This window comes from Triturus cristatus, chromosome 3_2, assembly GCF_964204655.1.
Source record: "Triturus cristatus chromosome 3_2, aTriCri1.1, whole genome shotgun sequence".
Classification (NCBI taxonomy): domain Eukaryota; kingdom Metazoa; phylum Chordata; class Amphibia; order Caudata; family Salamandridae; genus Triturus; species Triturus cristatus.
The window spans coordinates 915,924,000-915,948,048 of NC_140584.1; the positions used below are offsets into that span (position 1 = coordinate 915,924,000).

General features: G+C 49.3%; 1 protein-coding gene across 1 annotated transcript in view; it reads right to left on the minus strand.

Moving 5' to 3' along the window:
- Positions 1 to 4,531: 4,531 nt before the first annotated feature.
- Positions 4,532 to 24,049, minus strand: part of TEX14 (testis expressed 14, intercellular bridge forming factor) — a 1,549,829-nt gene continuing 1,530,311 nt past the window's right edge. The window contains exons 30-31 of the mRNA XM_085647123.1: positions 18,022 to 18,088; positions 4,532 to 4,663 (exon numbers count right to left, since the gene is read on the minus strand). Coding sequence (XP_085503249.1) covers positions 4,627 to 4,663; positions 18,022 to 18,088 — 104 coding nt within the window. The 3' untranslated portion in view covers positions 4,532 to 4,626. The remainder of the gene's footprint in view (positions 4,664 to 18,021; positions 18,089 to 24,049) is intronic.

The following is a 24,049-nucleotide window of genomic DNA, read 5'->3' on the forward strand; positions in this document are numbered from 1 at the left end:
AGACATGGCCATATGCAAATCAGCCTTGACCCTGTGCCTCATGGGAACAGTCCAGCCCGAACTGCCAAGCCATGTCTTCCCTGGACTACACAATGAAGGACCAGCATACCTTAATGAACGAGTGAATTTCCACCAACCTACCAGGAAAATATGTTCCAGAACCATCTCCCTAGCAGCCACCCAATGCAGCCGCCGATAAAACAGTGGAGGCCGCTACTTCTCCCACATGGCAGTGAAGACCTGAAAACCCTCCCCCTGCACCTCAGAGCCTCACCATCGCTCCAGCAGTTCAGGAAGGACCACAAGACCTCGCTGTTCAACCAACAAGCAGCATGATCCAGCAGCATGAATCCCACACCGCCTTGAGACCCTTATGTGTGAAGCAGCTGAGCTTTACAAACCCTGACTGATTGATAGTAATTACCCTTCCCACTACATGTATGACACATTATGAGGACTAGCCACATATGGAAGGTTTATTTGAAGAGTGTTATAAAACTATAGGGTAGATCATGTGACTTGGCATACAAGGTCTGTTTTCTCAGTCCACTGAGAACAGTAGAGCCTGGAGAATAGTTCATGATCTATTTGGGAAGTGACCTTAGCAGGAAGAGAGTAAGCTACCTTGAAATCATGGCACACAGAGACCTGTCTCAGTACGTCACTAACTGATCCTGAAGACAGCCTACAGGTAACCAAAGACTCGTCCACTTTACCACATTGTCAAAAGACAAAATACAATATATTTAATTAAGGTTTCTTGTATAGTGCCATATTCCAGCAACCAGTTCTGCTCGCTTTCAGAGCACCTATTAAACAAGGATTAATTACAGTGAGTCCTAAGGCTATGAAAAGGCACTAGAGGTTCACTGAAGCAAAATTTATGTGCAAGGAACATCCAGTCAGGAGACAACTTTCAAGCAGACGTATGAACCACTATCACAGCGTACCAACGACCCCATGGGCCGTGGCATAAGCAAGGAAAATGGCCCCTTTGGCTGCTGCTCAGGAAGTAAAATATAGCAATTATCAGGGTTCAATGGGCCCTTGAGGGTTTTGGGTCTCAGTACCACTGTACTTGCTGAACCAATGGTAACTATGCCCCTAGTATGGACAGAGAAGGCTGCTTCACCAATTGCAAACTGAGGACTAGTTAAACTAGTTTTCTCTGCTAGTCACATGACAAGCACTGGAATGTAATTAAAGAAATGATCAAGAAGCCAGTCTCCTACCAAGGTCTCTGCAAAAGGGCATTCGATTGAGTTAACATGGGTAGGCACTGCCATCCTATTCCAGGCGTCCATCCATAGGTGCTTGCATTTCATGTCTGCTTCAACACCATATGAACAGACATAACCAAATGCCAAGTACATTCGAACACTCGATGTTTTAAAAGATTTGTGCAGGCAGATCCACTCATTAGATCACAAGTATCAGCTTCATACTCTGTTTTCATGATTGTTGAGAAGTAATTGTAATCATTTTAATGAATCCTTAACATTACGTCTAACACCTCGTACCCTGCTCTCCTCTTCCCCCCAATACGACCGTGCCTCCCAAGTTACACCTCCAAAAGTCACCATGCCTCCCCTCAGCCACAAGTAAACACCGCCCCTGCACTCCTGACTCACTCTTCCGTCAACATAGAGCGCTGATCTGTACCACTCCCTACCCCTGGCGCACGGTGACCACCTCTCCGACCCGCGCCCTCTCAGAGATGAATCGTGAGAGAGAGGCTCTCTCTCACGATTCATCATGCCCTCCCTTCCCATGACCACCAGAATACCTCCAGCTCGCCACCTCACATGGCTTACCTCCACCCAGACCCAAAGCACACACCATCTACAATAACATCCTCACCCAACCTTCCCCACGCCCCCGGCTCCTCACCCCCACGGGCTGGGATACATTCCTACGCCTGATCTGCCCTCCTCCCCAGGGCTCCCCACACCCTCGTCTAATGGCTCACCTTCCCTCGGGTTCACTCTGCAGTGGCACACGCCGACCTCCTCACTCCCCCTCCCCATGCCCTGACCCTCGGGCTGCTCACCTCGCAGCTGGCACCAAAGGTTGCACACTGGCATGCTATCCTCTGCAAGGCGGCCTTTCTTGCCCAGGGTCTCTAGGCGCGCCGGTGCATGGCCTCGGCCGGTCTCGGTGCTGCTCGCTGCACGCCGGGCACGGGTGCTGCCACCCCTCCTGCCGCCAGTGATGCGTGGTGCTTCTGTAACCCCTTCGCTGCAGGACTCGCGGGCACTGCGCATGCGCGCGCATGCGAGCCTCTGGAGGTGCCAGATCTGGACTATTAAAACAAGCTCGATTCTCCTGGAAAAAATTTCTAAACAAGCACAAGACCTACCAGAAGAGCCCGAAACAAGGCCGACCCCACACAAAGACGAGACTGGGTTAGAAAGGAAAAGAGTATAAGAACAACCATTCAGCGTGCATCACATTGGATTTAGCACGCCTCAGTCGTTCATGCGCCAAATCCCTGCCAGGGGCCGCCACGAATATGTATTGTATCCGATTCCTCGTGGTGGCCCCTGGGGTTTGGTGGCCCTGTGCAGGTGCACAGCTTGCACATGCCTAAGGCCGCCCCTGCTACTAACTAAATGTAAACAGAACAAAATAGCTCTTCAACATCAACACCTAAACCCATCTACCAGTAAAACCTAAAAAACAGAAGCTGTCTGCAGTAGCCTGCTTATATCTTGAAAGTAACTAAAGTAAGTACACCCCTGGTTTTTGGTCTTTTTTTCACAATGACATGACAATATGAACTAATTAGGTGTAAGAGAAATAAACCTAATTATGCACGCATATTCAACACAACTTTAAGTCCACATGCTTTAGAGCAGCACCTCGAACAAACACCACTCAAAGAACTATCTAATAACAGGAACACATTTAAAAGGTTACACATTTGGATGCCATTAACTATTACTCTTTTTTGGACCTTTTTAATGGACAAAAGATTTAGGTAGCTTACCATTTAATTGGTTTGGAAACTAAACTCTACAAAGGCGAGAATCACAAGTGTGAATGCTAACACAGACAGTGGCATGACACATAAGACGTCTCAATCGCACCTTCTTATTAGGCACACTGCATGTTAATGTGTTCTTTGTCCTGCATCACTTTGGAAACTCTACGCCTGCAGGACAATTGTAGGATTACTTTCAGAATGATGAAAGGTTTGTAAATAATCACTTTATGTTCAGACAGAGAAATGTAACGGGTCCGCTTTCTGATGTCAGTGGAAAATATCAGGGATTCCGACCCAAAGATGTCAGCAGTAAAACAAAGACAATGGGGTGGATTACAGAATACAGATATTAAAACGTGTTGCAGTTTCCTGATGGTTCCAACGTTCGAGAAGGAAGCTTCGCAGCTTGAGTCATAAGAAACCTATATCTCCCACATGATATGGGAGCAGTAGATGTATGTGACCCGTTATCTTGCAGACGAGATTAACTATATATACTAGACAGATGGAACGGTGACAGGTACACATACAACAGTCTGGACATGAATGATGGCCCTTCCAGCCTTGCTGAAATCTTGGGCCATATTTATCATTGGATTGGGCTGCCCTTGTGTCCCGCAGGGTGTTTCAACGGCAATGCAATCTTTAAGGTACATTTACCAAGCAACGCATGGCCACCTTGCGTGGCCCTGCATTTCTTGGTAAATCTGGAGTAACGAAAAGCAGCGCAAGTAGCTGCCGTGCGATACTCTGTGGCAGGGAGGCGTTCTATGTGTGGAGCGTGGGTATTCCCACCCATGGATTTTGACACATTCCCAGATTTATCAAGATGGTAACCTATGCCTTCTCGATGGAGGTCCCACGAGGAGAAATGTCTTTATTTCTCCTCTTTTTTTCCCTCTTTTTAAGTGCAGCACACTCAGAACTAGGCAAACACCTCTAAGGTTTGTTTTTGTGAAGGAAGATATCGCTTCCTGTACAAAACAATCCTGCCTGCCACGCTGGCACACTTGCACCATGATGCAAGGGTGCCTGAGTTGGTGCTAAGCTGCAGGGAGTGCGCCAGCACGAGAGGGCAGGGATGTGCCATATTTTAGTAGATATGGCACATTCCTTTCCTATACATTTGACGCAGTGTTGCGCTGTGTCAAATTTTGATAAATCTGGGCCTCGGTGGGGAAAAGGTTAGAAAGTAGGGAGTTCCTGTTGGAATCAAGGGCAGTAATACCACTTTAACTGGTAATCCCCCAGTTCTTAGGGGACCCTCCTGTGACACTTAGACTACCGCGGTCTGAATGAGGACTTTTGTGTGGTATCATTGTGTGTTTTTAGCATTAGGAACATATTGGCTGCTGAGTTATTCATGTGTATATGTAGCGTGACAGCAATTATCCTCTTGGGTTTATAAATAAGCACACTGAGTTTGTTATTTTAATGCAGCAAAATCTATATTGAGCATTCAATGTTAATTGTTTTGACAGAACTAACGTGCAACCACCCCCGTAACCGAACCCATCCTGTCAAAATCACAAACTAAAGAAGCGTTGCATGCTAATATTACAATTTCAGGAAACACTGTGACAGATAACAGAGTCAGAGAGAACAAAGAAACTGTGAAAGAAAAATATTCAAATTTTTGATCACTCTGGAGGACTGTTCTGGTCCAGGAAAATCACCCTGCAGAAACAAAGAAACACGAATCAGTCTTACGGATTTCCAATTGCGCGTTCAACGTAACAGCAAGATTGAAATGTCAAATACAAGGTTTTAATTGTGGCCCGCTTCATGAACGGAGGGAGCACATTTATCACATTTTCACACAGTTTGATGCAGCAAGCCACCTTGCTGCACTGTGTGAAAGGGCAGGACTGTGCTGTATTTAACATCATAAGGCGCATTCCTGTCCTTTCCATGCGCTGGCGCACTCTTGGATGCCTAGCACCAACACAGGCAAACATAGTACAAGGATGCCTGCCTTGTAAGCAGGATTGTTTTTGTGCACCTTCCGGCACAAAAACAATCCTGTGAGGCATTTTCCTCTTTCTATGTGTGCTGCAGAATGTAAATAAAGATATTTCTCCTTGTCATGCCTCACCCGTGGGGCATGTCATTCTGACACATCCCAGGACTCCCAGTAAAGGTAAATGGGGGAATGCACCAAAATACCCACCCATGCTCCACCCATGGAAGGTCTCCCTGGGGCAGAGTAACGCAAGGCAGCAAGGTGGCTGTGCGTGGCTTGATAAATCTGACTTTGTCGTTGAGTCACCCTTGCGCCCCCATGTGTGGCACTAGAGCAACATAACAACAATGATAAATATGTCCCTTTGTATATGACCCCCATGCTTACTAATCCTCAACTGTCACTGCTGATATTCCTTTGCCCACCCACCGTTCCCCTCGCTATTTGAAAGTTATCTCTTGCTTTCCTATCGTCCTCATTCGCCTTGCTGGGTAAGTACCTATGACCAGGCCGAAAAAGAGCCTTCTTACGTATTTTTCTGTGCCTCTCATATCAATCCATTCAAACCGAGACATACAAGCATCAGGACTGATTACATATAAGTACTTAAACAATGAGGCCATATTTATGGGAGAGTAAAGCAATGCAGTGCAGCAAGTTTACATTACACTGCAGTATTTAGAAGAATACAGCACATTCCTGCCTTTCTCCCTGCGCTGGTGTTGTTTTAGCTGCACATTCCCGGGTTTACCAGTTCTGGTAAATCTGCAAATGCATCAAAATCCATGAAAGTTGCATGAGACCACCCACGCAACGCCCACGGAAAGCCTTCCTAGGGCAAAGCAACACAAAGCAGCGTTTTGCGCTGTGTTACTCCAGATTTATGAAGCTACTCAGGGCCATGCAAAGTGGCCTTGCCTGGCTTCCTAAATCTCATTTTTGAGTTGCGTCGCGCATGCACCACATTGCGTGGTGCATGTACGACGCAACTGACCAAAAAACATGACCCTGAGAGTTTGAATGTTCCTACTGAGATCCAAAATATTGTGCATTGCATAACTTGCAAGGCTCGTGAGTGTCGTGTGCAAAGGCAGGTGCACTCAGTATTAGGAATCTTCTCATTCAAGTGTGCTCCCACTGCCCCCTCTCTCCAGTGCCAACTTAGGGATTTTTGGGTCCCAGATCGAGACATACTTTGAGGACTTACTGTTTGGTGAAATATTTGTATCTGTTACTCGTTTTCAGCTAATTCAAACCTGCCACGATGATAAACAATATTTAATTATAGGTTAATCTATCAGAAACGTTGTCCCCAACAGCAAAAAGAGGCGAAAGCTAAGACTGCCAGGTGTCTGCTTTCCAAAGAGTACCAACAGAAGGTTTGAACATGCATTGATAAAGCCATCTATTTTTGTGCTTGCATCAGATCTGTCTTGCAATAACAGCATTTGACATGGAATTTAGAGTGTGAGAATCATGTACCTCCCATCGCAGGACACACTAAGCATGACTTGGTGGATGTTTAGAGGACGACCACATCATATTAAAATTACACAAAGTGGTTAAAATTGTACATTTATTTGCCGAATCTTTTTCTGATCATTAGTAAATAAATCTCATTCACAGCTAGAATTCTCGGTGCAACAAGGACAATCAAAGCACTGTACTAAGGATTTTCACCACTGCATCCGGTGAAATTCTTCATTTTACACCTTAATTCTTAGTCTGTGCCTTTTCTGTCCTATTCTATCTATGTGGCTAGAGATTGACCTCTGGATCTCCTGAGTAAGAGAAATTAGAATGGCAGGAGACAGGAGAAAATAAGAACGGTAAACTGAAAAAGAGATCAGTATAGCAAAAGAGGTGACGTAGAGGGAGAAAGAAGGTAGAACTAGAGATGAGGTGAAGAGATAGGTGAGGTATAGAATAGATAAACTCATTTAGACATGGTGAGGTAGCCTGAAAGAAAGATACTGAAAGGTAGGAGGAAGAACTAAAATGTAGAGAGATGGAGGGATGGTTGCATGAGGGATGAAGTTGACAAGGAGATAAAGCATAAACAGACGTGAACTAGAGAAAGTTAGATGAATATAAAGGGCATCTCTTTAGAAAAATGGTGGTATCTGTCCCAGAGTGGGGCGCTCTGGTAAGGGTAACCGGACTGGGGCCTCAGGCTGGCACAGGGTCTGAAGGAAGCATGGGTGCCGGATCCTCCGTGGTGTCCTCCACTCATTCTGGCCCTGATGTGGATGCTTGCGGAGAGGGAGGGGGTCTCGGAGCCTTACTCTTTGAAGAGCAGCATCGTTTGAATTATTCTTGGTTTTTAGGTGTCGCCTATGCAGCGCGAATGCGCTGCATAGGGAAAAGACCTTTAGCAATCGGCACAGCTTTGCGGGCAAAAACGTGCACGCGTTGCATTACTTCCAATGGCAACGCGTGCACGTCTGCCGTTAGCAATTATCACGCCTTGCTGCTCACTCCCGCAAGGGAATGCGGTGCAGGCCCCCTCCTCTCTCCCTGCTGCCGCGCGAGGTGCACGCGCGCTTGTTTTAAGTTTAAGAACGAGTGGAGGAGCATTTCTTTTCTGGTGAAACAAGCCATATATATATATATATATGCACAGGGTCCTGACTGGATGCATATCTCTATCAGAAGCTAGCACATGGGAAAACCGGCTCTTAGGGCCTCTCAGGGAATATGTTCGTTTTTCCTTGGTGTGTAGCAGGAGTCCAGCACTGTTACTGAGAGGCGGTGTAGAGACTGAGGCGGCAGGGCAGCTTTAAAGAGTTACATCATTCACCATATCACTCTGCAGGAGAGGCGGGTAGCATACAATATACTGGTGGACAAAGGTGGGGCGTGGAAGGTCGTTTTCCATATTAGCACCGATTTGTCGCCAGCCCTACGCATACCGCTGCGTGACATTCTAAACTTTTTTTGTGGCCATACAATAGGCCTCAGAAATTGAATTCCTGCCCTTCACGGTTCAAAACCAAAACAGCCCACGCGCAGGTTAGATCCTTAAATTATTCCAGAAAACAGACCTGCAGTGACAGAAGTGGTACATTAAATGCTGCCTCGTTACTGCACGAGATTCCAGATAGTGGATTCTAAAGAAAAGGAGAAGCGAACAGGGGACAGCAGGCCCCACTCACTTCAGAGATAAGCTCTTATATGAAGGACGCCTGCTCAGTCCTGTACTCCCGTTCACTATGCATGTAACACGCAGGATACTTGCTGCATGTGAAGTATCAAGCCAGGGAGCAGAGTCAAGGGTCTCTGCGCACAGAGAGCGGCAGTCCTCCCAGCATTTCACCCAGATTGAAGGCAGCGCAGTCTCTGGAAGTATCGGGGAAAACGGCATAAACTATCAGAAAGATAAGCCGAGGGGCCACGCTCGGTCCAACAGACAAATTTTCAGCAAAGCGTAATACGTCATTACATAATTTCGGGTTAAATAATGTATGTTAATTAATGATTTAGAACCCTACCCTTTTGGTCACGGAAACCTGCCAATGGCAAGTGTGCTTTGGGCCTTGTGTGAACAGCAGCACGCTTGCATCCCTCTCCGGTGCAGTGCCTGGAGGCCCGAGGTAGCCCCGGAACTGTGGCACCCACTGCGGGTTCTCGTCGTCAGCCTGCGCCCAGAATCCTCCAGCTTGTTAGCAGGGCTGACCCCTCTTCCCTGACCTCCAGCCACATCTGCTTCTCGTTAGCATATCCCAGCCTGCCTTGCGTGGGAGGTGTCCAAGAGATGCCATGCCAGCATGTCAGATTCTTCCAGAGGGTCGCTTTACATGGAAAAGCGGGTCAGGCTTTAAGGTTTCCTGGAATGCAGGTTGTGGCTTTGACTGGACACATTTCTCATTTGCAACTGAATGAGGGAGGTTAGAAAGAAGGCCTCCAGCTAGCGCCAAGGTATTAAAGGTGGTCAAGATGTGATGTCCATACACAGACCTAGTGCAATAATGCGGCAGGGGAGGGACACATTATGCGGCAGAGTTAGCTACATTTTGCGGCATGGAAAGTCAAATTGTAAGGATAATGTTGTCACAATTTGTGTAAGAATTTCCCTGTTATTTTTTAATTTTTACACTTTAACACTATAGGCTTTATTATGAGTGGGTCGTTGTATTCCGATCCATGCCTAAACCACTGCTTAAACATAGGTTGGAATTACGAGTTGGAAGGTAGTCAACGTATCTGATAATTATCAGATGTGTTAAATATCTGAACCATTGTTTGATTTTGGCAGGCGAAGGTGTCAGTAAGATTATGTTTTATATCAATACATGTTGGAATATCGTTCTCCTCCTGTGGTGGTCATGCAGTAGAAACACTCCTAATCAGCTCTTCCCATTGGCACCCTGAGGCAGTATCCCCTTGGCTTCCTCATCTTTATTGGTGGGTAAGTCAATGGCATCTGAGCTAGAAGGTGTGTCCCCTGTCTTGTTGCCATATTGCGAGCATTCAACACACAACAGTCAGGAACATTTGTCAGCTTTACGCACAAGGTCACCCTTAGAAATAGAATCTGATTTTCAGTAAGATACTGCAGCATCATTTGCAGCAGTGATTTTGTTGTTTTAGTTATGATAGAGGTACATTTAAGTGTAAATCTTAACTGAAATATGGTCACTATAGATGGTAATAGTTAACAGGGTGCTCTTCTGCCTATTGGTTTATTATTACATTCAATACGAGGGCATCTGTCTGTCTGTCTGTCTGTCTGTCTGTCTGTCTGTCCGTCCGTCCGTCCGTCCGTCCGTCCGTCCGTCCGTCCGTCCGTCCGTCCGTCCGTCCGTCCGTCCGTCCGTCCGTCTGTCTATCTATCTATCTATCTATCTATCTATCTATCTATCTATCTATCTATCTATCTATCTATCTATTACTAGAGTGAGTATATCATTCTAACGTCTTATTAAGTCATGAATGATTTCTTACTGATTTTCATATAGATTTGTTTGCTTCGAACTTGACACAATAAATTAGCTGAGCATTATTGTATTATTGTAGTGGTTATGGCAGTTGGTTACAGGGAAATACCGGATTGTCCTGTCAAAACACATGGGGAGTAAAGTGAGTTCAAGAGGCCTCCCGTGACTGTCCATCTAAGGATAGCACCATGGAGAACTCAGAAGCAGAAGCACAACCAGGAGGAAACAGGTTCATGCATTGTGAGGTCTGCAGTTCGGGCGGTGTATGGTCCGTGCTAGACCATGGTGACAGACAATCACTAGGGTTGAGTGTCTTACAGAAGGATAGGGCTTCAGTCGGAGAGTCAAATAAAAGGCCTTACCGTCTACATCTACTTGAAGAATGGCAAGGAACAGCATACCATACTTAAGAACCTTTTTGCGGGGAAGAGCTTTAATGTCTTGAAATTTACGATGCGCCTCTTGAACCATCTATGTGAAATCAGGATACAAAGAAATGGCAGATCCTTGATATTGCAACGGGCCCTACTATCGAGCCAGCCTGAGCGCCGTCTCTCTGTCCCAGAAGTTAAGTCAGCGTGCAATGATGGGACAAGGAGAAGTCCATGGAGGCAGCCTGGGACCCAGCAACCTTCGAACAATTCCACAAGTAGATGTTCTACAAATTGGTCCGGGCAGCCCATATTGGTGGATTTCGCTATGCCTGTGATACGAATATCGCTCCTGCATAATCTCGCTTCGAGATCTTCATTTTTGATGGCCATGGTCTTGAGGAGTCATTCCATCTAGTCCAGGCGCTTAGCGAGGGAGCAATCGCCGTCTTCCAGGCTTGATATATGTTCTTCTGCACCATCCAGATAGGTACCATGACGTTCAATTCTTTACCCCATGTGATCCAGGCAGCTCGTCAAGTCGTCAAATCAGGGGTCAATGGAGCGGAACCCAGCCTGTAGCTCTGCCATGATGGCGCTGGTCCCAGTAAGATGTTCCTCTGTGGTAGGGTCAGATCCCCGCTCTTCATTGTCAGACATGGCCTACCAGACTGCTTGTTCCTTTCAAAGAGAAGTTTACATTGCTTGGGGTCTCCGCTACCCATAGTGGCAGACAGGGGGGTGCCGGCAGGACACGTTGGCCAGTCGGAGCCACAACCAAGAGTGGGTAGCATACTGTGTAGTGCATCCAAATGAGTGCTGGAGGAATTCAAACGTGGCCCAGGGGCTTCAACTACCCCAAAATCTCAAAGTAGGGGGAGGCAAGCGTGAGCTCCACACAGTCCAGTGCCTGGTCCCAAGGTAATTCAAGCGCCCAAAGGATGCAGCAATGAGGTAACACAACTGCACAAGGTCCCCACTGGTGTCCGATCCCCAAATAGTGGTGAGTGAGGAATATCAAGGGAGGCCAGGCAGAGATGTCCCAGAACAAGAAGGGGAAGGAAATTCCCCAGCAGTTGGCGTAGCGTGGGTCACTAGTGTCAGGTCGGGGTGGAGCACACTCTTCCACCATGATTTCAGTGCAGAGCTGTGCCTTCCCAGTCGTAGTCACCTGAAAAGTAGTGGGGAGCTCAAAAGGACCGCATGATTGGGAGGCAGTGAACGTGTCGGCAATGTCGCCACGGTCTGATTACAGCCCCCGAAACAAGCAAGGGTGAAGGGGCTCAGATGGCCCGAAAACTCATCAGAGTTGCAGAAGGATACCCGGCTGCACTCACTGTAGGCAAAGCTCGCACCAGCTAAAGACGAGATTGCGGCATCTCTGGAGGCAGCTGTTGGCCGGCACCACCCCACTGCCCTGCATCTGTCACCACCAGGCCACTTGGGCACAGTTTTCACCGGCACTCCTCACCAGACTCGGCAGCAAAACGCAAGCAGCATCGGGTCTCAGGTCACAGTAGGTTGTGGGCCTCAAATGGTGTTGGTGGAGAACCGAGGGCCCAGCAGGGCTAGATAGCGCAATCCTCACGCTTGCCCACGGCCACGGTTGTTGTGGGCCTCTGTGGGCTGGGATGGTTCCGCACACCCACAATTCTGCAGCCTCTGTTCCTCACATCACGGCCCAGATATTCCGCTGTGTGGAACAGGCCGATGGATTAGAGCAGAGGTGATGAGGAGAGATTAGGATTGAAGCCTGAAAAGCGTAATTATTGGGCTACCTTGGCCGGAGCTTCATCAACAGCATGGCCATTTTGAACACCGGCGTGGTCATGCCCCTCTGTTAGGCTCGTCTGTCGCTGAGGCAGTGCTTGATCATTTTAAAGGATTTTGGCATACAAAGAAGTCCAATGCCTGTATTGCCACGTATCTTACCCTAATTTTGAATCCCTCGACTCAACCGCTGGCATTTCAACACAATTTAGAACTATATCAATTTGTGTCAATTAAAAATTGTGGTGCAAAGTGTGAGAAATTGGCCTGATATATAAGGTCCACTAGTTATAGTGGGCACCTTGTATCAGTCCAAACAACCCGTTATTGGTTATAGGTTAAAGACAACCTTTATTGAAAGCTATCCTAGTGGTGACTATGGAGAGCAGCCTTCAGGCTAAGTCTTGAAGGAATGTAAAGCAGTTTGTTTTACCAGTCTATAATCTCTTGAGTCACCCAATGAAAGATATCCACACCAGGAATATATATAAAATATATGTATTTATTACTAAACACACCCTCCTAGTCTCCTTATGAGACTAGAGGTCAAAACACATAAGTTACACTTCAATAATCACAGTAAAATAGCACAAATACAGGTCAGGCCCTAGGGGCGAGCCAAACCATATACTAAAATTGTGGTATAAGAACCACAACTTAACTAGACACAAGGCCTAGAGCCTGTAGAATTGCTGAGACCCCAAGGAACCACCCAAGGTAGTGACACAGGGGATCCACGGGGGCCGTGTGCAGTGTGTGAACACAACTGCGAGCTCCCGTTAGCTTCTATGGGGAAAGTCGCAGTTAGATTTTTAAAGATTACGGACACTTAGAAATGAGTCAGGACCAAACCCTTTTGGACTTAGGAAGTTCTAGGGCTAGCACCCATGGGATTACCGGAGTACTTGTGTTACCTCACCCAGGGAAGCCGGGTGCATAGGTGTCTTTTGGTGTTGGGTCGTGTCGTCGATTTCAATGGGAACTGGCGAATAAGTGCTGCTGCCATGAAGACGCAAAGTGTCCGAAGAGATCCAAGCCTGGATCGAGGATGAGAAGAACCTGAAAGCAGAGGGGACAGAGTCTGGGTCACTTGCCAGTGACCAGGAAGGCGATGAGCAGATGCCCACCGATGTTGGGTGATTTCAGGTGAAAGAGGTGAAGCTTGACTCTTCAGCCACGAGGTCCAGGAGGCGTCGAGGACGACCAGGAGCTGGATTCGATCTGTCCCACGAAGGATGTCGAGTGCTGCAGCGTCGGTGCCCTGATTGGACACAACAAGCCTTGGCAACAGCAACCCACGGCAAAACAAGAAAGATGCTTCGGTGCAGACCAGCAAGGTCTGTGGGACTCACCACTTGGTTGGGAGTCAGGGCACGTCTGGAGCAACCAGGGAAGCCTAAGGAAATGAAAAGTTACCCCTTCAGGGACCCACCAGTCAACGGACCAGGGATCGCGAAGGGAACTCGAGACGAAACACAAAATGGTGGCCCACGGGTCACTCGGAATGACCAGGCCGACAATCTTCGGTGGATTCAGTGCTCGAGGTGGGGGCTACAAGTCAGCCCAAGCACGACTTCAAGAGACGTCAGGAAGTCAATGCACTTGCAGAAATGCACGATGACCAGGAGTTCCGGTTCCACGCTACTCACGAGGGCTGCGGTTCTCAGCTTTGCTGGGGACTCGGGTCGGCCTCTGAGATGTCTGTAAATCCTCTTCCTGGGCTGCAAATACTTCGGAGTCCGGTGGGAGCTTCGATAATGCAGACCGGCAAATTGCTTTGTTGGTGTCTGCCAAGCAGGGGAGTCACTCCTTGACCCCAAGGGAGATTTCTTCAGTCCTCTGGTCTAGGTCCAGGATTCAGATTCAGAGTTTCGTCCAGGGTAATTTAAAGTCCTAAGGACAAGGATCCCATACTTATACTAAGGTAGGGGGTTGGGGCCCACCTATGGGAGAGTTTGGAAAGAGGGGTGGCTACACCCACTTCCTTTGTCCAGTTTCGCGTCAGAGCAGGGGCTGGAAGCCCCTGAACCGGTTTGAGCTGGACTATGCACAGGGACACCAATTGTGCCCCCAGTGCAGGACTTCAAAGCACTCAGAGTGCTCTCACCCAGCCCCAATACAAATAAGCCACCTGTCTGGGAGGTGGTTACATCTCCCTGTGACAGGACACCTATGGTCCAGGCCTCCCCTGCCAGAGTTTCGGTCAGCAGCAGGAGGCCAGACCAGTGTCTGTGGCTGCAGCATCCATTTTGTAATGCCAGGGCTCTATTAAGTTTCTACCGGGTATACCAGTGCTGTCATGTCTCTTCCTCTAGAAGGGTGGGATCATACTCCCACACCAGTTACTGGTATGGGGGTATGATTCCAAGGTGTTTGACACCAAACATGACATGTTTCCGTGCAGCCAGTTCAAAGTTAGCATTTACCGTTTGGTTTTAATGCACTTAAGAGTATATGGTCAGGCTGCACTACAAACAGCATCAGAGAAGGGTCTCCGAACGCTGCAGAGGGGCTCTGCTCACGCAGGGGCACCCTTTCACATAAGAACCAAGCACTCTGCCTTCAGGATTGATAGGAGTGACTTATGGTTGATATGTGTGTATATATATAGTGATATAGGTAACCTTTATTCCAGTAAGGGATGTCAGCACCACCTTACCCAGGCTGCAATAGCAGACCTGTGCTGTCATTTTGGGTGGCTTTCCAGGGGTGGCATAATACATGCTTCAGCCCCTGGTGTACCTATGCCCTGGGTACATAGTAGACCATATACTAGGGGCTTACAAGGGCACCTCAGATCCAATCTGTAATGTACCTAAAGTACATGGAATCATTTTAGAGAGGAAGCAGCTAGACTGGGGCCCTGAATGGCAGGGTCCCAGCCAGACTAAAGTCGAAAAACAGTGAAACACTAGCAAAAAGTGGGGGTATACATGTGAAGCAGATCCTACTCTCCTACACAAAGCAGTTTGTGAGTACCTAAGTTAATGTGCTTTTGTTATACCATACCTGCCTTATCTTCTGAGTTTATCACTATTTCAATGAGCGCCACACCAGACTTAGTTGAAATCCTGCCTATGTTTTCTATTGACTACTAATATTATTGAGACATCCCCGGAGCTCTACCTAACACAGTTCTATTCTCTAAACCCTAAATGACTGAAATGCATGGGAAAAGAAGAGCGACTACTTACTTTTGCAAAGCCACTCATTCCGAGTTTGGGAAGTCAAGGAATCCTTGTGACTGCGTTAGATACCATTAGAAAGCTCTGATGATGTTGTTAGCTTAGGGATTATCTTCATGGGAAAGTGAAGAAGGAACCTTCAAGTGTGATGTGTGCTCTGGTGTTCCCCTTCCTGGTGATTTGCATGGGGAAATCCATTATCTGCGTTCTGATAAGTTACATATGTTTTTCACAGGGAGTAGGGTAGATGAAAATATGACAGCTAAAGTGCAATTGATTATTATCAAGCATCTGCAAGCAGAACAAATCCTTGTAGGCAATGGTCTCATTGTCGAGAAGTGTCTGAACATCGAACAAGAACACAAGGGTCAGCAAATAGTTTTCATCTCACAGGGATCCTAATTGGTGTTTCTGCAACCCTCAGTTTCTATGCTTATTCTATACCTTCCTCCCTCGTCTTTCTTACCTTTAGCTCTAAACATTGAGTATCTGTGCCTATCTCTTTCTGAACAGCCCAACCTCAGAGACAGAGTCCTACGTTATACTGCAACACCCAACCTCTATTTCTCTTATTGTACTACAGGACAATCTCTTTATTAGTATCTTTGCAGACATGTGCATCAAGATTGCCAGAGAACTCAAAGAAAATGTACTTATCTTTGGTAATGCTCTTTCTGGTAGATACTCTATGCTGGGGCTACATCAAGAAGACATGTCGAATAATCAGCCATGTAGCAGGGAGAAGGGTGGGTCTGTGAGGTATCGGCATGTAGATGGAGTATCTACCAGAAAGACTGTTACCAAAGGTAAGTAACTCTTCTGATGGATACTTCTAACTGAAGAGTCCTCACCTTTTGAATAGAGTTCCCAAGCAGTACCCAACCAAAGGACGTGGGTGCATGGTTGATTATTCCAAAAAATCATGAACAACAGAGATTGTGAAGTGCCTTATCTTCCTCACTTCTGAGTTCAAAGAGTAATGTTTCACTACAGTGTGGAGAGAAGCCCAAGTCGCACATAGCGTAAATTTGCATAACGCCGGCTATCGCCGGAATGAATTGGCGAGATAACGCGTTATTATCAACGCTTATCTTCACGGCGATAAAAATTCCAGCGATAGCGGCGTTATGAGGGCACATCGCTGGAAATCCAGCGATGCAACTACAGCGCTAAGGGAATCATTGTTAATTGGGAGATGTGGACTTAGGCTTAGAATCCACCTCCCATTATAAATATAGCTAAGTCTGACATTTAATAGACGTTAGCTGATGGTGATAACCGCGGTTAGTGCCGTTTATTATGTCGCTATGGGAATCAGGGTCCGGCTTGATGATACCGTGATGTGCGGTTAGCGTCTTTTCCAGGGTTGTTTCCAGAGGTAACGCCTAGGGAACGCCTACTTTGCATGTCATTAGAGATTATTATCGCTGACATGCAAAGCGACATTGACACGGGCGCTACTGCCAGCAAGCCGTCGCTAACAGCTGTTAGCGACAGCTTGCTGATAGGGCGATAAAAATATTGCCACTTTAGCGGCAAAAAGTGCCGCTAAAGCGGCGATATTGCCCTTGATGATATGCCCCGTGGTTCTTTGTGCACCTGCACAGGATAATCCATCTTGATAATGTCCTCCTGTGGACTGCTTTGCCTTTCATTCTCCCCACATATCCCATGAAGAGCTGGGCATCCATTCTGAACTTGCATGTTCTGTCCATGTAAAAGTTGACCACTCTCTTAGGGTCAAGGCACTATAATCTCTTTTCCTCCTTCATTGGGTGGGAGGAGGAAAGAAGGTTGTCAAGGTGATAGGCTAGTTTTTAATACCAACTTGTTGGGAAAAAAGAAAGTGAAAGGAGGTTTGACACTCAAGGCTTGCAACTGGCTAACACGTCTAGCTGATGCTGTCACAATCAGAACAAGCATTGGCATAGCCAATAGGTCTTGCCTTTGGGACCTTATAAGTGTTTAGCCATGCAACAGTTGCATAACTAAATACTTATAAGGTCCCAAAAGCGAGACCTATTGGCTATGTAAAGCGGCCGTGCTGCCGCGAAAGTGAAAGTAATCGCGGTAAAGCGCGCGCCCGCGCACATGCACTGTAGTTCTAGGCTGGCCTGGTAGCAGTTTTTGGAGCCCTCTCAATAAGTCTCGCCAGACCAGCGCATGCGCTGGGTCAGGCAAGACCTAAAAACTGTTTTAAACATGAGCAAACTTAAACAGGGACGGTTAATCGGGTAAGAAGAGGAAAATAAACAAGGCCGATAGGTAGCCCTTTAAAGTGCCCACCGTACACTCTTATTGTGCTAGGGAGAGGTTAAAATGTTGAATGTCTGAATGTTGAAGAGGGTCTATCGAGTTATCCACACATCATTTGGTAAACGTATTCCATCTGCTGGAATGCACCGTCTTTGTGGAGTGCCCAGGGCACATAATATTACATCTACCACTTCAGGGGCAAGAAAAAAGAATACATGAGAGGTGAATGAGGTTGTATACCACACCACACCCTTTGTGGTCAACCGCATTGCATTGCTTTTCCCCATGGGTGACTCAATACTCACATGGGAAAATACATCAGTTTGCACCTAGGTAGAAAATGTTGAAAATGAGGAGTTTTCAATATTAAAGCATTATAAAAGAACACATTTTGATGTAAAAGCTCAACTTTTGTAGAACTCTGCAACCTTATTATAGTGTTCATAGTATTTCCAATAAGCATGCACAAGTTGTAAGAAAAAAGCTTTTGCAATTTCGCAAACCATATATGATATACAGGTCTATTGTAATATTACTAGTGAAAATGGCTCACCTGTATGGCTGAGGCCAATTAAGCTTCTGGAATAAAGTTTGTCTTTCATCTTCTTCATTAACAACACCTAAAATGAGAAAACAATGTCACCCTATTGGCAACCACGTTTTATTGCATAAAACATGCAGTAGAAAATTGAGCGTAATCATCTTTGCCCCATGGACAATTATTAAAGCTGAACTGAGTAAAAATATGAGTAAAGCACAGCTGCAGTCCTAACCGGTTGGTATGAGAAAAAAAATAGAGGAATCAATGAGAAATGTATTGCTGGAAGACATTTTTGTTGTATGAACGGATGAGGCCACTCTGGAACTGATTCTTTTCAAATTCAGACAGCACACAATGAGGCAAGCCATACCATAAAATAAATATTTAGATAGCAACAAATCCATTCCTGAAAAATGTTTCCTTTTCTGCACCACCTTACGCCCTTCTACCTTTGAAATAGCAGCTCTGTTCCCAGACCCAGACTCCCAAACCAGAATCTTTCCTCATCCAAACTCTCACCTAAGGGCATAAGTACAAGGAGTTAACACTGCCCAAGCGTACATTTTTTGCTGTTACGGCGGCTTTCTTTTTATCTCTGTATGTACAAGTTGCTGCTAACCACAGATAGCGGCTATTTTCCAGCATAAACGTGCATTTTTAGAATCACCACTTCTGTTAGCGGGACTTAACGAAAATTATATGCAAGGTGGGCGTTCCCGTGCAATAATTGTGGCTAACCCCACTTTGCGATATTTACAAGGAATTCCTGGTATGGTGAAAAACAGCGCTGCAAGGAATGTTGCTGCGCTGCCCTGCGACAAAACTACAGCGCAGGAATGCGCACCATCAATAAGATACAGAGCCTTCCTGGGCCTCCTTCATCTAAAGTGTTGCATCGCTGCTACAAAACAGTGTTGCAACACTTTTCACTACGCCCTTCTTGCCACACCATGGATGCGCTGTATTCACTGTACGGCACTTCATGCCGCAATTAATGACAGATACGTCTGGAATCCTGCAGTATCTGTCAGCGATAAAGTCATACATTGTTGCAGTTGTGTCACAAGCATGACTCAACTCCAGCAATGCATGTGGCCAGCCTATCCCTGTGGCACTGCATCACCCTTATGCCTGCCATTGTTGCAGTGTGCCACTCCTATGAGGCTTTGTAGCGTGGGAACGTCCACCCTGCAAACATATTACCTGAAGCAGGTATAAGGTGTCACCGGGCTTCACAAGGTCACGCATATGCCTAGATGTGTCACTTTGCAAGTAAAGCGCAACGTGGTGCAAGAACCACACTGTAAGGATGTCAAGAAAATGATGCACCGGTGGGGTGAAACTGTTAAGAGGGGGCTCATGAATAAGCCTCCCTGTCTTTTTACCAGATGTTGGCGCACAATGGCTGCCATACGCCAAGGCAGGCACCCCTGCACCACGGTACAAGGGTGAATGTGTTGCGGAGTTGATTGATGCTGTGGCTTCATCTCTCATCGAGACGTCTGCAGGTGGGACTGGACTAGTGGAGGGCGGGAGTGAACCAGTTGGCCTTTTTGGAGTGCTGTTTGCCTGGTCTTTTTCTTGAGGGCTGCCAAGGTGCTTGCGAAGTTGGAGATCCATCGGTGGAGTTTGCGCTCTGCGGTGTTAGCGTATGTAAGCGTTGGAAGAGAGGTGGTGCTAAGGAAGTGGGCATGGTGAAGGCATGATGTAAACAATGATGGTCGGTACAGGAGAGTCTGTAGTTGAAGTTCTCACTGGTGGAGAAGAGGGGCTCGAGGGTGTGTCAGGCTGAGTAGGTTTGTGCAGTGACTAGCTGCTTGAGTCCGATGTTGGTGAGGTTCCCCAGGAGAGGGGTGATGTTCTGGTCACTGGGGATGTCCAGGTGCAACTTGAGGTCTCTGAGTAGGATGTAGTCGGTGGATGGGAGAGCCTGGGGTGCGATGAGGTCTACAATGGCATCGGTGAATGGGGATTCATGGCCTGGGGGGCCTCCACAGGGCTTGGTCGCCCCACTCACTGCTGCCGCTCCTGCCTGCCTTTGCCGCCTCCTGCCTGCAGATTCCTTCGCTCGCTGCCCGCTGCTCCTGGGAATTTCCCGCTGCTCCTGGGAATTTCCCGCTGCCCGCTGCTTCTTGGAATTTCCCGCCGCTGCCTCCCTGCGGCCCCGCCCCCCTGTGATTCCATTCGCCGCCCCGCTCCCGCCACCCAGCTGCTCCTCCCTCCCGCCTCCTTACTTATGACGCCCCCAGAGCAACCGCGCAGCGGGAGCGCCGATTGAGCGCCGAAGGTGCGCCAAAGGTAAGCCCGTCTGCGCCCATCCGCGCCTGGACCGCGCCCAGCGCCAGACCCCCTGGTCCTCGCCCTTGCCAGCACACCCTGCACATCTACGACGCCAAAACCCTCCACGCACTCAACGCCGGCCGAAACACCGCCTGCTACCGAGCCACCCCGAGACGCACCCACGGACCCTTCACCTGCCTGACCTGCCGCTTCACCGGCCTCCGACCCAACACCGCACCTGCTAAACCAAGCCCCAGCAACAAACACCTGATGTGCATCCTGCTCAACACCCGCTCCGTTCACAGGCATGCCGTCGAACTCTGGAACCTCCTCGACTCGACAGCACCAGACATCGCCTTCCTGACGGAAACCTGGATGAACGCCTCCTCAGCGCCTGACGTCGCCATCGCCGTCCCGGAAGGCTACAAAATCACCAGGAAAGACCGCGTCAACCAGACTGGAGGAGGCATCGCCATCATCCACAAGAACACCATCCGCATCATGACCAACTCCGATGACACCTTCACCTCCGCCGAACACGTCCACTTCCAGATACACACCGACCCCAAGACCACGCTCAGAGGCACCCTCGTCTACAGACCACCGGGACCACGCACACAGTTCAGCGAAGACATCACAGACTTCGTCAGCCCGCACGCCATCAATTCCACCGACTACATCCTCCTGGGGGACCTCAACTTCCACCTGGAGGACAACAAGGACCGCAACACCACTGCTCTGCTGGACAACCTGGCCAACCTCGGACTCAAGCAACTGGTAACCACCCACTACGCCGGCCACACGCTTGACCCAGTCTTCTCATCCAGCAAATACGTCACCTTCAGCCACTCCACCAATCTCCAGTGGACTGACCACAGCTGCGTCCACTTCAGCTTCAGTAAAACGACGACCCACCACCACCCTCAACAAGCCCCCCGCAGGAGCTGGAACAAGATCACCGGCGACCAGCTCACCACCTTCCTCAGCCAGAACCCCCCCACCAGCTCAACGGACCCCAACGAAGCCGCCAACAACCTCACACAGTGGATCACCAACTGCGCAGACGCCCTCGCACCACTGAAGAAGAACCCCCCCAGCAGACGCGGCAGCAAGAAAGCCTCCTGGTTCACCGACGAGCTCATCACCTCCAAGAAGAACTGCCGCTCCCTGGAGAACACCTGGCGCACCAACCAGACCACAGACAACATGACGGCCCTCAAACACGCCACCCGCAAACACCACCAACTGATCCGCGCCACAAAGAAGACAGCCTTCAAGGAACGACTGGACAACAACACCCACAACAGCAAGGAACTCTTCAGCATCGTCAAAGAGCTCTCCAACCCCGACGCCGGAAACAATGACATCACTCCCTCGCAAGACCTCTGCGACTCCCTCGCAGCCTTCTTCCGCGACAAAATCGCCAACATTCACAACAGCTTCGGCCCACCAACCACGAACCCCACCACCGAACCGATGCCCCCCACCGCCACCCTCCGCACCTGGACCCCAGTCAGCACCGAAGACACAACACGCACAATGAACACCATCCACTCCTGATCCCCTACGGACCCCTGCCCACACCACATCTTCAACACGGCCGACCACATCATCACACCCCACCTCCGCGACATCATCAATGCCTCCTTCAACACCGCCACCTTCCCGGTGTGCTGGAAACACGCCGAGATCAGTGCCCTGCTGAAGAAACCAACTGCAGACCCCTCCGACCTCAAGAACTACCGCCCCATCTCGCTCCCCCCGTTTCCTGCCAAAGTCATCGAGAAGACCGTCAACAGACAGCTAGCCGCCTTCCTCGAGACCAACGGATCCCTCGACCACTCGCAATCCGGCTTCCGAGCCAACCACAGCACGGAGACCACCCTCATTGCAGCCACAGACGACATCAGATCCCTAATGGACAATGGGGAAACTGCGGCCCTCATCCTCCTGGACCTCTCCGCAGCGTTCGACACTGTCTGCCACCGCACCCTGGTACAGCGCCTGAACAACACCGGCATCCAGGAGAAGGCCCTGGAGTGGATCACCTCATTCCTCGCCGGAAGAACCCAGAGAGTCCGCCTCCCCCCGTTCCGGTCAGCAGCCACCGAAGTCATCTGCGGCGTTCCACAAGGGTCATCGCTCAGCCCCACCCTCTTCAACGTCTACATGAGCCCCCTCGCAACCATCGCACGTCAACACAACCTCAAGATCATCACCTACGCCGACGACACCCAGCTGATCCTCTCCCTCACCAGCGACCCGGACGCCGCCAGAGCCAGCCTACACGAAGGGATGAAAGACGTCGCCGAATGGATGAAGAACAGCCGCCTGAAACTGAACTCAGACAAGACGGAGGTCCTCATCCTGGGATCATCACCCTCCGCCTGGGACGACTCCTGGTGGCCCCCCGCCCTGGGAGCCACCCCCAAGCCAACGGACCACGCACGCAACCTAGGCTTCATCCTGGACTCCTCCCTCTCGATGACCAGACAAGTCAACGCCGTCTCGTCTTCATGCTTCAACACCCTGCGCATGCTTCGAAAGATCTTCCGGTGGATCCCCACCGAGACCAGGAAGACGGTCACCCAGGCCCTCGTCACCAGTCGGCTGGACTACGGGAACGCCCTCTACGCCGGCACCGCCGCCAAACTCCAGAAGAAACTCCAACGGATCCAGAACGCCTCAGCACGACTCATCCTGGACATCCCCCGACACAGTCACATCTCCGGACACCTGAGAGACCTGCACTGGCTCCCCGTCAACAAAAGAATCACGTTCCGACTCCTCACCCATGCACACAAGGCCCTCCACGACCTGGGCCCCAAGTTCCTCAACAGCCGCCTGACCTTCCACAAGCCCACCCGCCAGCTCCGCTCCGCCAGCCTCGCTCTCGCCACCGTCCCCCGCATCCGCAGAGCCACCGCCGGAGGAAGATCCTTCTCCTACCTGGCAGCCAAGACATGGAACACCCTCCCCATCCACCTCCGGACAACGCAAGACCATCTCGCCTTCAGGAAGAAACTCAAGACCTGGCTGTTCGAGCAGTAGCGTTTCCCCCCCCCAGCGCCTTGAGACCCTCCGGGTGAGCAGTGTGCTATACAAATGCCTATGATTGATTGATTGATAGAGGAGGGTGACGCAGAGGGTGGTGTTGGGGTTGGTCCGGATCTGGAAGTTGAGGTGTTCCATGGTCACCGTCAGGTCATTAGAACGCGTGGTCAGTCGGAGTGAGCGTTTTTTTAGACAATGGCAATGCCTCCTCCTGGCTGCTTGGGGATGGTCCGTGTGGGTGAATTTGTAGCCGGCGTGGATGGTCATGGCGATGTCCGGTCCAAAGCAGAGGTTGGACAGGTTTCCGTGAAGAAGGCGATGTCTGAAGAGGTGGCGTCAAGGAGGTCCCAGGTTCCAGGTTTCTGTTGCATGTTTGTGGAGGGACCCCACGTTGAGGAGGATGCAGTGGAGCCGGTCGGCTGCGCTGTTGGTCAGCTGGGCGTCAGGAGGCGCTGATGTGCTGATGTGCCAGAAGGTGCGTTTGCAGTTTCGACAGGCGCAGGGTGCAAGAGAATTATACAGTGTTGCTAGATGGCACGCTGTGTGGCATCCAGGTTTGATGGTGGGGAGGGTGCTGGCGTCATAGCGGTGGAGTGTCCGAGAGGAAGGGTCCTTGGTGCTGGTCTTGGTCCAGGGTCGGACGGATGCTGTCGGGCTTGCCTTTGGCGCACCAACCAATGGCACGCCCGCTGCGCATGGCCGTGTA